The sequence below is a fragment of the Macaca nemestrina genome, chromosome 13 (genome assembly GCF_043159975.1).
Source record: "Macaca nemestrina isolate mMacNem1 chromosome 13, mMacNem.hap1, whole genome shotgun sequence".
In the NCBI taxonomy this organism is placed as follows: domain Eukaryota; kingdom Metazoa; phylum Chordata; class Mammalia; order Primates; family Cercopithecidae; genus Macaca; species Macaca nemestrina.
Genome location: NC_092137.1, coordinates 61,256,456 through 61,269,809, shown reverse-complemented (window position 1 = coordinate 61,269,809; position 13,354 = coordinate 61,256,456). Strand labels below are relative to the sequence as shown.

The 13,354-nt window shown below is 40.8% G+C and overlaps 1 protein-coding gene across 1 annotated transcript in view; it reads right to left on the bottom strand.

Annotated features, from left to right (window-relative positions):
- The window catches only part of LOC105465098 (peroxisomal biogenesis factor 13), a 34,462-nt gene that overhangs the window by 13,690 nt on the left and 7,418 nt on the right, over positions 1-13,354 (bottom strand). The window contains exon 2 of the mRNA XM_011713323.2: positions 6,167-6,861. Within this exon, the coding sequence (XP_011711625.1) occupies positions 6,167-6,861 (695 nt within the window). The remainder of the gene's footprint in view (positions 1-6,166; positions 6,862-13,354) is intronic.

Genomic DNA, 13,354 nt, shown 5'->3' with positions numbered 1-13,354 from the left:
TGTCTTGTGCCAGTTTTCAAAGGGAATTTTTCCAGTTTTTGCCCATTCAGTATGATATTGGCTGTGGGTTTGTCATAAATAGCTCTTATTATTTTGAGGTACGTTCCATCAATACCGAATTTCGCTGTTCAGCAATATTCTATCTTCTGCAACCTCTGTTGCTGATACCCAGGCAAACAGGGTCTGGAGTGGACCTCAAGCAATCTCCAACAGACCTACAGCTGAGGGTCCTGACTGTTAGAAGGAAAACTATCAAACAGGAAGGACACCTACACCAAAACCCCATCAGTACGTCACCATCATCAAAGACCAGAGGCAGATAAAACCACAAAGATGGGGAAAAAGCAGGGCAGAAAAGCTGGAAATTCAAAAAATAAGAGCGCATCTCCCCCGGCAAAGGAGCGCAGCTCATCACCAGCAACGAATCAAAGCTGGACGGAGAATGACTTTGACGAGATGAGAGAAGAAGGCTTCAGTCCATCAAATTTCTCAGAGCTTAAGGAGGAATTACGTACCCAGCGCAAAGAAACTAAAAATCTTGAAAAAAGAGTGGAAGAATTGATAGCTAGAGTAATTAATGCAGAGAAGGTCATAAACGAAATGACAGAGATGAAAACCATGACCCGAGAAATACGTGACAAATGCACAAGCTTCAGTAACCGACTCGATTAACTGGAAGAAAGAGTATCAGCGATTGAGGATCAAATGAATGAAATGAAGCGAGAAGAGAAACCAAAAGAAAAAAGAAGAAGAAGAAGAAGAAGAAGAAATGAACAAAGCCTGCAAGAAGTATGGGATTATGTAAAAAGACCAAATCTACGTCTGATTGGGGTGCCTGAAAGTGAGGGGGAAAACGGAACCAAGTTGGAAAACACTCTTCAGGATATCATCCAGGAGAACTTCCCCAACCTAGTAGGGCAGGCCAACATTCAAATCCAGGAAATACAGAGAACGCCACAAAGATACTTCTCTATTTCTTTTAATTGTGATGTTAGGGTGTTGATTTTAGATCTTTCCTGCTTCTTGTGGGCATTTAGTGCTATTAATTTCCCTCTACACACTACTTTAAATGTGTCCCAGAGACTCCAGTACGTTGTATCTGTTTTCATTCGTTTCAAAGAACATATTTCTGCCTTCATTTCATTATTTACCCAGTAGTCATTCCATAGCAGGTTGTTCAGTCTCCATGTAGTTGTGTGGTTTTGAGTGAGTTTATTAATCCTGAGTTCTAGTTTGATTGCATTGTGGTCTGAGAGACAGTTTGTTGTGATTTCTGTTCTTTTACATTTGCTGAGGAGTGTTTTACTTCCAATTATGTGGTCAATTTTAGAATATGTGCAATGTGGTGCTGGGAAGAATGTATATTCTGTTGATTTGGGGTGTACAGTTCTGTAGATGTCTATTAGGTCCGCTTGGTCCAGAGGTGAGTTCAATTCCTGGATATCCTTGTTAACCTTCTGTCTCGTTGATCTAATATTGACAGTGGGTGTTAAAGTCTCCCATTACTATTGTGTGGGAGTCTAAGACTTTGTAAGTCTCTAAGGACTTTATGAATCTGGGGTGCTCCTATATTGGATGCATATATATTTAGGATAGTTAGCTCTTCTTGTTGAAGTGATCCCTTTATCATTATGTAATGGCCTTGTCTCTTTTGATCTTTGCTTAAAGTCAGTTTTACCAGAGACTAGGATAGCAACTCCTGCCTTTTTTGCACAAGAGATGGGTCTCCTGAATACAGCACACTCATGGGTCTTGACTCTATATCCAACTTGCCAGTCTGTGTATTTTAATTGGGGCATTTAGCCCATTTACATTTAAGGTTAATATTTTTATGTGTGAATTTGATCCAGTCATTATGATGTTAACTGGTTATTTTGTCCATTAATTGATGCAGTTTCCTCATAGTGTTGATGGTCTTTACAATTTGGCAAGTTTTGCAGTGGCTGGTATCAGTTGTTTCTTTCCATGTTTAGTGCTTCCTTCAGGAGCTCTTGTAAAGCAAGCCTGGTGGTGACAAAATCTCTCAGCATTTGCTTGTCTGTAAAGGAATTTATTGCTCCTTCACTTATGAAGCTTAGTTTGGCTGGATATGAGATTCTGGGCTGAAAATTCTTTTCTTTAAGAATGTTGAATTATTGGCCCACACTGTCTTCTGGCTTGTAGGGTTTCTGCCAAGACCTGCTGTTAGTCTGATAGGCTTCCTTTTGTGGGTAACCTGGTCTTTCTCTCTGGCTGCCCTTAACATTTTTTCCTTCATTTCAACCTTAGTAAATCTGGCAATTATGTGTCTTGGGGTTGCTCTTCTCGAGGAGTATCTTCGTGGTGTTCTGTGTATTTTCCAAATTTGAATGTTGGCCCGCCTTGCTAGTTAGGGAAGTTCTCCTGGATAATATCCTGAAGAGTGTTTTCTAACTTGGTTTCATTCTCCCCATCACTTTCTGGTACACCAATCAAATGTAAATTTAGTCTTTTCACATAGTCCCATATTTCTTGGAGGTTTTGTTCGTTTCTTTTCACTCTTTTTTCTCTAATCTTGTCTTCTCATTTTATTTCATTAATTTGATCTTCAATCACTGATATCCTTTCTTCCATTTGATTGAAGCTTGTGCATGCGTCACCAAGTTCTTGTGCTGTGGTTTTTAGCTCCATCAGGTCATTTAAGGTCTTTTCTACACTGTTTATTCTAGTTAGCCATTTGTCTAACCTTTTTTCAAGGTTTTTAGCTTCCTTGCAATGGGTTAGAACATGCTCCTTTAGCTTGGAGAAGTTTATTACCGAACTTCGGAAGCCTACTTCTGTCAACTTGTCAAACTCATTCTCCACCCAGTTTTGTTTCCTTGCTGGTGAGAAGCTGCGATCCTTTGGAGAAGAGGTGCTCTGGTTTTTGGAATTTTCAGCTTTTCTGCTCTGGTTTCTCCCCACCTTTGTGGCTTTTATCTACCTTTGGTCTTTGATGTTGGCGACCTACAGACGGAGTTTTGGTGTGGATGTCCTTTTTGTTGACGTTGATGCTATTTCTTTCTGTTTGTTAGTTTTCCTTCTAACAGTCAGGCCCCTCAGATGCAGGTCTGTTGGAGTTTGCTGGAGGTCCACTCCAGACCCTGTTTGCCTGGGTATCACCAGCAGAGGCTGTAGAAGAACAAGTATTGCCGCCTGATCCTTCCTCTGGAAGCTTTGTCCCAGAGGGGCACCTGCCTGTTTGAGGTATCTGTCGGCCCCTTTTGGGAGGTGTCTCCCAGTCACGCTACACAGGGGTCAGGGACCTGCTTGAGGAGGCAGTCTCCATTCTCAAAGCTCGAACACCGTGCTGAGAGAACCACTGTTCTCTTCAGAGCTGTCAGACATGGATGTTTAAGTCTGCAGAAGCTGTCTGCTGCCTTTTGTTCAGCTATGCCCTGCCCACAGAGGTGGAATCTTTAGAGGCAATAGTCCTTGCTGAGCTGCAGTGGGCTCTGCCCAGTTCAAGCTTCCTAGACGCTCTGTTGACACTAGGACCTACTCAAGCCTCAGCAATGGCAGATGCTGCTCCCCCCAACAAGCTGCAGCATCGCAGGTTGATATTAGACTGCTGTGCTAGCAGTGAGCAAGGCTCTGTGGGCGTGGGACCTGCTAAGCCAGGCACAGGAGAGAATCTCCTGGTCTGCCGATTGTGAGGACAGTGGCAAAAGCACGGTATTTGGGCAGCAGTGTACCGTTCCTCCAGGTACAGTCACTCATAGCTTCCCTTGGCTAGGAAAGGGAAATCCCCTGATGCCTTGTGCTTCCTGGGTGAGGCGATGCCCCACCCTGCTTCAGCTCGCCCTCCATGGGCTGTACCCACTGTCCAACCAGTCCCAATGAGATGAACTAGGTACCTTAGTTGGAAATGCAGAACTCACCCACCTTCTGTGTTGATTTTGCTGGGAGCTGAAGACCGGAGCTGTTCCTATTTGGCTATCTTGGAAGCAACTGCCCACAATAAGGTATTCTTTTTAAAACCTACATCGGCTGGGCACGGTGGCTCATGCCTGTAATCCTAGCACTTTGGGAGGCTGAGGTGGGCAGATTGCCTGAGCTCAGGAGTTCGAGACCCAGCTGGGGCAACACAGTGAAACCCCATCTCTACTAAAATACAAAAACTTAGCCAGGTGTTGCGGCGTACACTTGTAGTCCCAGCTATTTGGGAGGCTGAGGCAGGAGAACTGCTTTAACCCAGGAAGTGGAGGTTGCAGTGAGCTGAGGTCATGCCACTGCACTCCAGCCTGGGTGACAGAGCAACACTGTGTCCCCCCACAAAAAAAAAAAAAAAAAAAACTAAGTCAGGTCATATTACTCCTTTACTCACAAATCTCCAGTGGTTTCCCATTTTTGAATAAAGGCCAATGTTCTTACACATGTCTACAACTTATACCATCTACTCCCTTCATTTCCTGCCACTAACACTTTGCTCCAATCACACTTGCCTCCTTCCTGTTCCCATGACATGCCACTTAAATACCTCTGCACTTTTGCTGTTCCATATGCCTCAAAACACTCTTCCTTCAAAGAGCTGTAGGACTTATTCCCTTAATTCCTTCAGGGAGGCATTCCCTGACTGTATGTAGCATTGCAATCCCTGTTCCTACTCCTGTACTCCTGACACTCCCAACATTCTTCCCTGTTTTGTTTTTTTCCCCTATAGCACTTACCTTCTGGCTTACTATATATTTTACTTATTTATTTACTGTTTCTCCCTATTAGATAGCCACAAAGGCAGAGATTTTTAAAATATATTTTATTCATTGTTATATCTCTAGCTCTGAGAATTCTTTGGTATGTAGTTGGCACCCAACAAATATGTATTGAGTCAATGAATAAAACATCCCTCTATAACCCAAATTTAAAGGTCTAGGGCATTTTGATTTCTACTTTGCCTTTATATATCTCATTTAGTCAGTAACTACATCCACTGAATCTATTATATGAATCCTGCTTCTCACACACTCTATTTTGGGTCTTCATTATCTCTCAAATAGTCTAATACAAAAGTATCATAACTGATGTTCCCAATTTAATAAATATTAAGTACCTTCTATGTGCCAAGCAGGTTAGACAGTAGGAATAAAAGGTGAACACAATCCAAATCCTTTATGCACTTTACCATCTAATTACAACCTGCTTTGACTTCTACTGATTTATCTTAAACACTTCAGACTGACTTATTGTTTACATGTATGTCACAATCTGCTTAAAAATAAAAACAAACATAAACTACCAAAAAACCATCCATTCCTTACCTAAAGATTAAGTCTCATAATGTCAATTAAGAGCTTCTACTATTAGCTTTCAACCTAATTTCTCAGCATTATTTCTTACTATCCAATGCAATACTATAGGACAACTGCTAAACAAATCTTGTATTTTCTGCCTATATACTTTTGTTCAAGCTGGTCTATCAGCTTGACAGTTTTTGTTTCTTTATCTAACTGATGAAAGGTTGCCTAGCTTTCAAAAATCTAACTTAGATACCATTTCTTCCTGGATACCACAGTCAAAAATGTTAGCTTCCCTTTTCGAAAGTTAGCTAATACTCTCTACTAGTTGAGAGAATATAGCATAACATTCATCAACCAGTCCTCGTTTTGTTTATAGTTCTGCCTTATTAAAGATGTGACCCTGGGGTAAGTGAGTTCTCTGGATTTCAGTTTTATCACTTGCAAAATGAGGATAATTCCTATCTGCTTGGGTTGTTGAAATAAATGAGATAAAACACACAAAATACCTAGCACAGTGTCTTGCATCTTAAAAAAGGGTTCAAGAAATCTTATGTCTCTCCCCAGTTGTTGTTATTTATCACATTTTCTGCCTCATTACAATTACCTGTGTATGTGTCTTAAACCACCTCCCTTCCAACAAATTTTAGAAAGATAGGAATTATGCCCTATGTATCTTTGTATCCTCCACAGCACCAATTTCAGTACCTTGTAAACAGTAAGGTAATGTGCACTGTTAAACTGAACTAACAATAAATTAATTAGCAAATCTATTTTTGCTACATATTCCTCTGCCAGTTTTGAAGCTCTTAAATGAAAATAGAACTAGACAGAAACAGTAAATACAAACGAATATAAAGAAAACTAACAAATATATTCTTGAAATTTGAGATTGTTATATGGTATCTGAACCTGTTCCCTTACAGTTCTCTTACCTGTTACTTCATCACTATGAGTAGACAATAGTTTCCAAATGAGGTAAGGACCACCAAGGATAACAGCAAAGAACAAGAATATTGGCCATGATTTTGCTGAGGTAGCTGCTCGGTCCTCAGCACCAAGGCATGCCACAGTTCCTTCACTTTCCGCCCAGAGGTCTTCATTCTCAGAGCCTCTTCTTAAACCTAACATCCGCTGTAACCTTCTGTAAAGATACCGTATAGTCCTAACTAATGCAAAAGCTGAAAACACTTTTGTAAAGTGTATTTTCAGTCGGGAAAAGTGATTTGCTACATCCAATACAGCCCTGAAACTGTTATAGACAGCTGAAAAGGTAGCATCCATCATCATACTGACAGAGGCAAATGCATGCACAATACTTTCAATGGACTGAAATGCACCCCTGCTGCTTTCTTCAGCTTGCTGAACAAATCTACTGGGTGGAAGATCATCTACACGGAGGCGGTTGTAGCCCAGCCCATTATATCCGTAACTATAAGGACTATAGCTTCCATAAAATGAATTTCCATAGGCACCATATCCAGAAGAAAATGAACTGTAAGCAGGTCTAAAAGTGTTCACACTGCTACTTCCTGTCTGCTGTGATGGCCTTGGAAGAATAGGTGGGGGCACTCTGGTAAGTGCTGGTTGTCCAGGTCTTGTCATTAAAGTAGGACCCAAATCAGCAGATCTAAAACCAAAAAAGATTCAAAACAGTTATTTAAGCATACAATAAATTCAATTCAAAGTAACTATTAAACACCTCCTATATACCTGGTGCTATGACAACTTCTTCTGTTGCCCAGGCTGGAGTATAGTAGCACAATCAAAGCTCACTGTAGCCTCAACCTCCCAGGCTCAAGTGATCCTCCCACCTCAGCCTCCTGAGCAGCTGGAACTACAGGCGCATGCCACCATACCTGGCTAATTTTTTATAGAGATGGGGTTTTGCCATGTTGCCCAGCTGGTCTCAATCTCCTGGGCTCAAATGATCCACTGCCTTGGTTTCCTAAAGTGCTAGGATTACAAGTGTGAGTCACTGTGCCCAGGCATCATTTTAAAGTTCATAATTTAATAGTTTTTAGTATACTCACAGAGGTGTGTAACTATCACCATGTGTAATTCAGAAGATTTTCATCACCTCACAAAAGAAACCCCATATTCATCAGCAGGTATTCCCCATTTCCTGCCCACTCCTCCACCCATCTTTGGCAACCATGAGTCTACTTTCTGTACCTAGACTTGTCTATTCTGGACATTTCATATATAGTTAATTCTTGTTATTTAACATAGTTATATTCTGTAAAGTCACTGTGAACTCTGAACCAGCAGATACCAAATCATTGCTTCTTTCATCAGTCAATACATATACTTATTTTATATGTGTTTCTGTTTAAAGTCACTTTATTCCAGGTATATTGTTAACTCATTAACAACTCATGGCCAACAGCACAATAGCTCATGCCTGAATGAAGCTTATCTAACACCTGTACTGTATCTGTAAGGCACACTACAGCCTTCCTGTGCTTAGGAACACTAGAGATCACTTCAGCACTATGCTTGGGGGCCATTTTAGACAGCAAAATCACCATTCAAAAATGTGAAAAAACCCGGCACTAAACAGACTTTGTTAAGGACAACTGTTTACAGCATGAGAGCTGAAATAAGAAACCAGAGTGTTGCTTTTTTTGTCTCTCTCGGTTGTTCCTCAGTTGTCAGCTGAGGGACAACTCAGATTTTTACCTGATCTATGTTTGCCCTCAAATGACTGTGAAAATGCCAGGAATATTGATTTTGGGATTACAAATAAATTTTAGTGAGCAGACCAATTTGAAAATACAGAATCCACAAATAATGAGGATCTATGGTAAATGGACTCATACAATATGTAGTATTTTGTGACTGGCTTCTTTCACTTAGCATAATGTTTCCAGGGTTTATCCATTTTACAGCATGTATCTGTACAGGCAGCCCTTGGTATCTGTGGGGGAGTGGTTTCAAAACCTCCTTCAGATACCAAAATTCATGAATGCTCAAGTCCCTAATATAAAACAATATGCTATTTGCATTTAACCTATGCACACCCTCCTGTATACTTAAAATCATCTCTAGATTATAGTATTTAACACAGTGTAAATGTTATGTAATTAGTTATACTGTAGTGTTTAGGAAATAATGACAAGGAAAAAGGTCTGTACATGTTCAGAACAGGTGCAATTTTTTTTTCTGCTTTTTTTTTTTTTTCTTTTTAAGAGACAGGGTCTCACTCTGTTGTCCAGGCTAGAGCATTGTGGCATGATCATAGCTCACTGCAGCCTCCAACTCCTGGCCTCAAGTGATCCTCCCACCTCGGCCTCCCAAAATGTCAGGATTACAGGTATTAGCCAACACGTCTGGCCTATTTTCTGACTATTTTTGATCCACAGTTGGTTGAATCCCCAGATGTGGAAGGCCAACTGTATTTCATTCATTTTTATTGCCAAATTATATTTATTCACACATCAGTTGATGTATATTGGGGCTGTTTTTACTTCTTGCTATTACAAATAATACTGCAATGACCATTTATGTGCAAGTTTTTGTATGGACATGTTTGCTGGGTTATATGGAAACTCTACATTTAGCCTTTTGAGGAATTGCTAGATTGTGTTCCAAAGCAACTGTACCATTTTACATTCTCGCCAATATATGAGGGTTTCCAATTTCTCCACATCCTTGGCCACATCTGCTCTTATATTTTTCATTATAGCTATCCTAGTGGGCATGAAGTGGTATTTCACTGTGGTTTTAATTTGCATTTTCTTGACGGCTAACGATGTTGAGCATATTTTCATGTACTTATTAGTCATTTTGCAATCTTATTTGGAGAAATATCTGTTCAGATACTTTGCCCACTTTTAAGTTTGCCTTCTTTTTTTGGGAGACAGGGTCTCCCTCTGTCATTGAGGCTGGAGTGCAGTGGTGCAAACACAGCTCAAGTGATCCTTCTGCCTCAGCTTCCTATGTAGCTGAGACCACCACTCCCAGCTAACTTTTTGGTAGAGATGAGGGTCCCACTTTTTTGCCCAAGCTAGTCTCAAATACCTGGGTTCAAGCAATCCTTCTACTTCTGCCTCTCAAAGTGTTGGGATTACAGGCATGAGCCATTGCACTTGGCTTAGCTTTTTTATTGCTGCTTTTTAAATTATTGTGCTACATGAGTCAAAAATATCTTTTAAAACTTTTTTTTGAACAAAAATTCAATTAAGGCTCACACACTGCATTTGGTTGTTTTGTTTCTTTTATTTTCTAAACTAGAACAATTCAATTTTTTCAAATATCCCTGACCTTCTAAAGAGTCAACCCAGTTTTTTTCTAGAAATGTCCTACCCCCAGCCCAGGTGTGGTGGCTCATGCCTGTAATCCCAGTACTTTGGGAAGCCGAGGCAGGCGGATCCCCTGAAGTTAGGAGTTCGAGACCATCCTGGCCAACATGGTGAAACCCTGTCTCTACTAAAAATACAAAACTTAGCTGGACATGGTGGTGGGCGCCTGTAGTCCCAGCTACTCGGGAGGCTGAGGGAGGATAATAGCTTGAACCCGGGAGGCGGAGGTTGCGGTGAGCTGAGATCATGCCACTGCCCTCCAGTCTGGGTAACAGAGTGAGACTCTGTCTCAAAAAAAAAAAAAAAGAAATGTCCTACCCCCAGATTTGTGTTTCCCCAAAGTGTTGTTTAACTTGTACTCTTATTTCGCCTCTTATTAAATTAAGGTTGCATTTAACAGTTTGATTAGAATCAGGTTCAATATTTTTTGGCAAGAATAACTCATAAGTGCTATTGTTTACTTCACACAGTATTACTTTAGGAGGCACATAAAATGCCATATTATTGCCTCCTCATTTGTGAAGCTAAGTTTGATTAGTTGGTTAAGGAGGTGACTATGAGAGCTTTCCATTAAAATGTATCTTTCCCTTTGTAATTAGTATATGATCTATGGGATGACAGTTTGGTACCACACAAATATTCTATTCCCCAGCAACTGTTCATTTGATAGTTTAGCATCCATTCATCATCCTTGCCTGAAACAAATATTAGATGTGGAACTGCAAAATGGTAATTTTCTAATCCAGGCTAAAGTTTTAATTTAGACTTGTATCATAATATTATAAACAAGCTACTAGAACTCTCTCTCTCTCTCTCTATATATATATTCTTTTTTTACTGGATCTAATATTTAAAAATGGAACAAAACTTAAAAGGAGCTAGTGAACGGCCAGATAGTGTAACGCATTCAGGCTTTGATGAAGGAGTTCTGCTCCAAAGTAGAAGCAATAATACAGAAAACAGAGAGACAAACAGACATTATCTAGATTTAACACAAGACAGATTTATGGAACAGAAACGAAACAGAAATGTAACACGGTAAGGAGGGCTGAAGCTACGGGCCTACTCAATTCTGGTTCTGTAATCAGGCAGTGACAGCCAAGATGCAGGCTTCCATGAAGTAATAAAAATGAAAAGTGCTCCATTAGAATGGAACCAGTTCATTGCTTGAGGCCGGGAGTGAGGATGTGTCACCTTGGCTCCTACAAAGAGATTATAAAATTTGCTGATGACAGTTTAATATTTTGAGAAAGTTAGAGAACTGAGAAAGGGAGAGGACTGTGAGAAGGCCTCCAACCCAGGAAATGAAAGAACTACTGACCGATTTGATCTGTGATATCCTTAATCTAACTCACTGTTTTTATGGCGTTTTGTTTTTGTTTTTGTTTTGACAGGGTCTTGCTCTGTCACCTAGGCTGAAGGCTCACTGCAACCTCAAACTCCTAGACTCAAGCAATCCCTCCCACCTCAGCTTCCGAAGTAGCTGGGACTACAGGCGTACACCACCATGCCTGCCTTTTTTTTTTTTTTTTTTTTTTTGGTATTTTTTATAGAGATGGGTTCTCGTTACATCTTGAGAGGCTGGTTTCCAACTCCTGGGCTCAAGCAATCCTCCTGCCTCGGCCTCCAAAAGAGCTAAGATTACAGGTGTGAGCCACCATGTCCAGTCTGACCCACTGTTTTTATACCTGATTCTTACCTAAGTGGTAAGTAGAGGGAACAGGTAGAGGCAACAGGAAACCTATTAGATATAGAGAGGGGAACATGGAAGAGGGAAAGGAGAGAAAACAGAACTCTAAACTTACTACTCAAAATAACCATCTCAAAAATGCCACACACATGAAGAAATAAAAACACTAAGAAACAAAGCCAACAAAAATCAGCAAGTATAAAACCCAATTAAAAAAACTAATTTTATGTAACAGCTCAGGAATGATTTTAGATATGTTAAAAATTATCAGAGAGAGAAATGAAACAATATCTGTGAAATAAAAATTGAAATAAAAACATTTAAATATTTTAAAAATTCCATTAGAAATATTAGAAAAGGTGGCCACAGGCCAGGTGTGGTGGCTCACGTCTGTAATCCCAGCACTTTGGGAGGCTGAGGCAGGTGGATCACGAGGTCAAGAGTTCAAGACCAGCTTGACCAAGATGGTGAAACTCTGTCTCTACTAGAAATACAAAAATTAGCTGGGCGTGGTGGTGGGCACCTGTAATCCCAGTTCCTCGGGTGGCTGAGGCAGAGAATTGCTTGAACCAGGGAGGTGAAGGTTGTGGTGCGCCGAGATCGTGCCACTGCACTCCAGCCTGGGCGACAGAGTGAGACTCCATCTTGAAAAAAAAGAAAAAAGAAAAAAAGAAAAGGTGGCCACACCGATAGGAACCATTTTCAACTACCAGTCAAGAAGAAAATTAGCTGCTGTACACTAAGGAGCAGAGTGGAAATACAGAACTTGGGAATTCTACTTTAAGTAATGGTTGTCGAGGTAATTAGATTAACCCTCCCACTGAACTAGAAGGGTAGGAAATAGAAAAGAATTCTGTTTACACATTAGAGAACAAGGCACTGAGGAATTCTGGAGTCAAAATCCAGGAGGAAAAAAAAAGCCAGAGAGTCAGATCTTTTGAGATGTTTCCCTAGAAACTAGGGCCAATTCCAGAAGAGATGGTTGACAGAATGAGAAGCTAGGCAGAGATTTTAACAGACTCCCTGGGCTAAGGAGACATAAATTGGAGTTCAGAACCCTAAAGAAGAAGGCCATAGGGAACCCTCACACTTCAGATTGGGACCTTAAAAAGGGAAATATGCTAGTAGAAAGGGTGAAAAGGTTAATAGGAAATGGACTAACTCTGGTAGGAATGAAAACCAAGTTTTAAATCAGCTCAATCCTTTATTGGATTAAAGTGATTCTAGATTGTTAGTGGCCTAACATTCTGGTCAAAAGGAAAAGTCTTTAGAGAAAGATATCCCTAGGCCTCAAATCACATTAAACTGTCTATATACAATGTGCAGCTCTCATTTAAAAATAAATGGGCTTGGCTGGGCATGGTGGCTCACTCCTGTAATCCCAGCACTTTGGGAGGCTGAGGCAGGTAGGTCACTTGAATCCAAGAGTTTGGGACCAGCCTGTCCAGCATGGTGAAACCCTGTCTCTACTAAAAATATAAAAATTTGGCCGGGCGCGGTGGCTCAAGCCTGTAATCCCAGCACTTTGGGAGGCCGAGGCGGGCGGATCACAAGGTCAGGAGATCGAGACCACAGTGAAACCCCGTCTCTACTAAAAATACAAAAAACTAGCCGGGCGCGGTGGCGGGCGCCTGTAGTCCCAGCTACTCAGGAGGCTGAGGCAGGAGAATGGCGGGAACCCGGGAGGCGGAGCTTGCAGTGAGCCGAGATCGCACCACTGCACTCCAGCCTGGGCAACAGCGTGAGACTCCGTCTCAAAAAAAAAATAAAAATAAAAATAAAAATAAAAATAAAAATAAAAAAATAAAAATATAAAAATTAGCCAGGTGTGATGGCGAATGCCTATAATCCCAGCTACTCAGGTGGCTGAAGTACAAGAATCACTCGAACCTGGGAGACAGGGGTTGTAGTGAGCCAAGACTGTACCACTGCACTCCAGCCTGGGCAACAGAGCAAAACTCAATTTTAATAATAATAATAATAATAATAATAATGGGGCTTATATAACAAAATTAGGGGTGGATCACAAGGTCAGGAGTTCAAGAACAGCCTGGCCAAGATGGTGAAACCCCGTCTTTATTAAAAACTACAAAAAATGAGCTGGGTGCAGTGGCAGGCACCTGTAATCC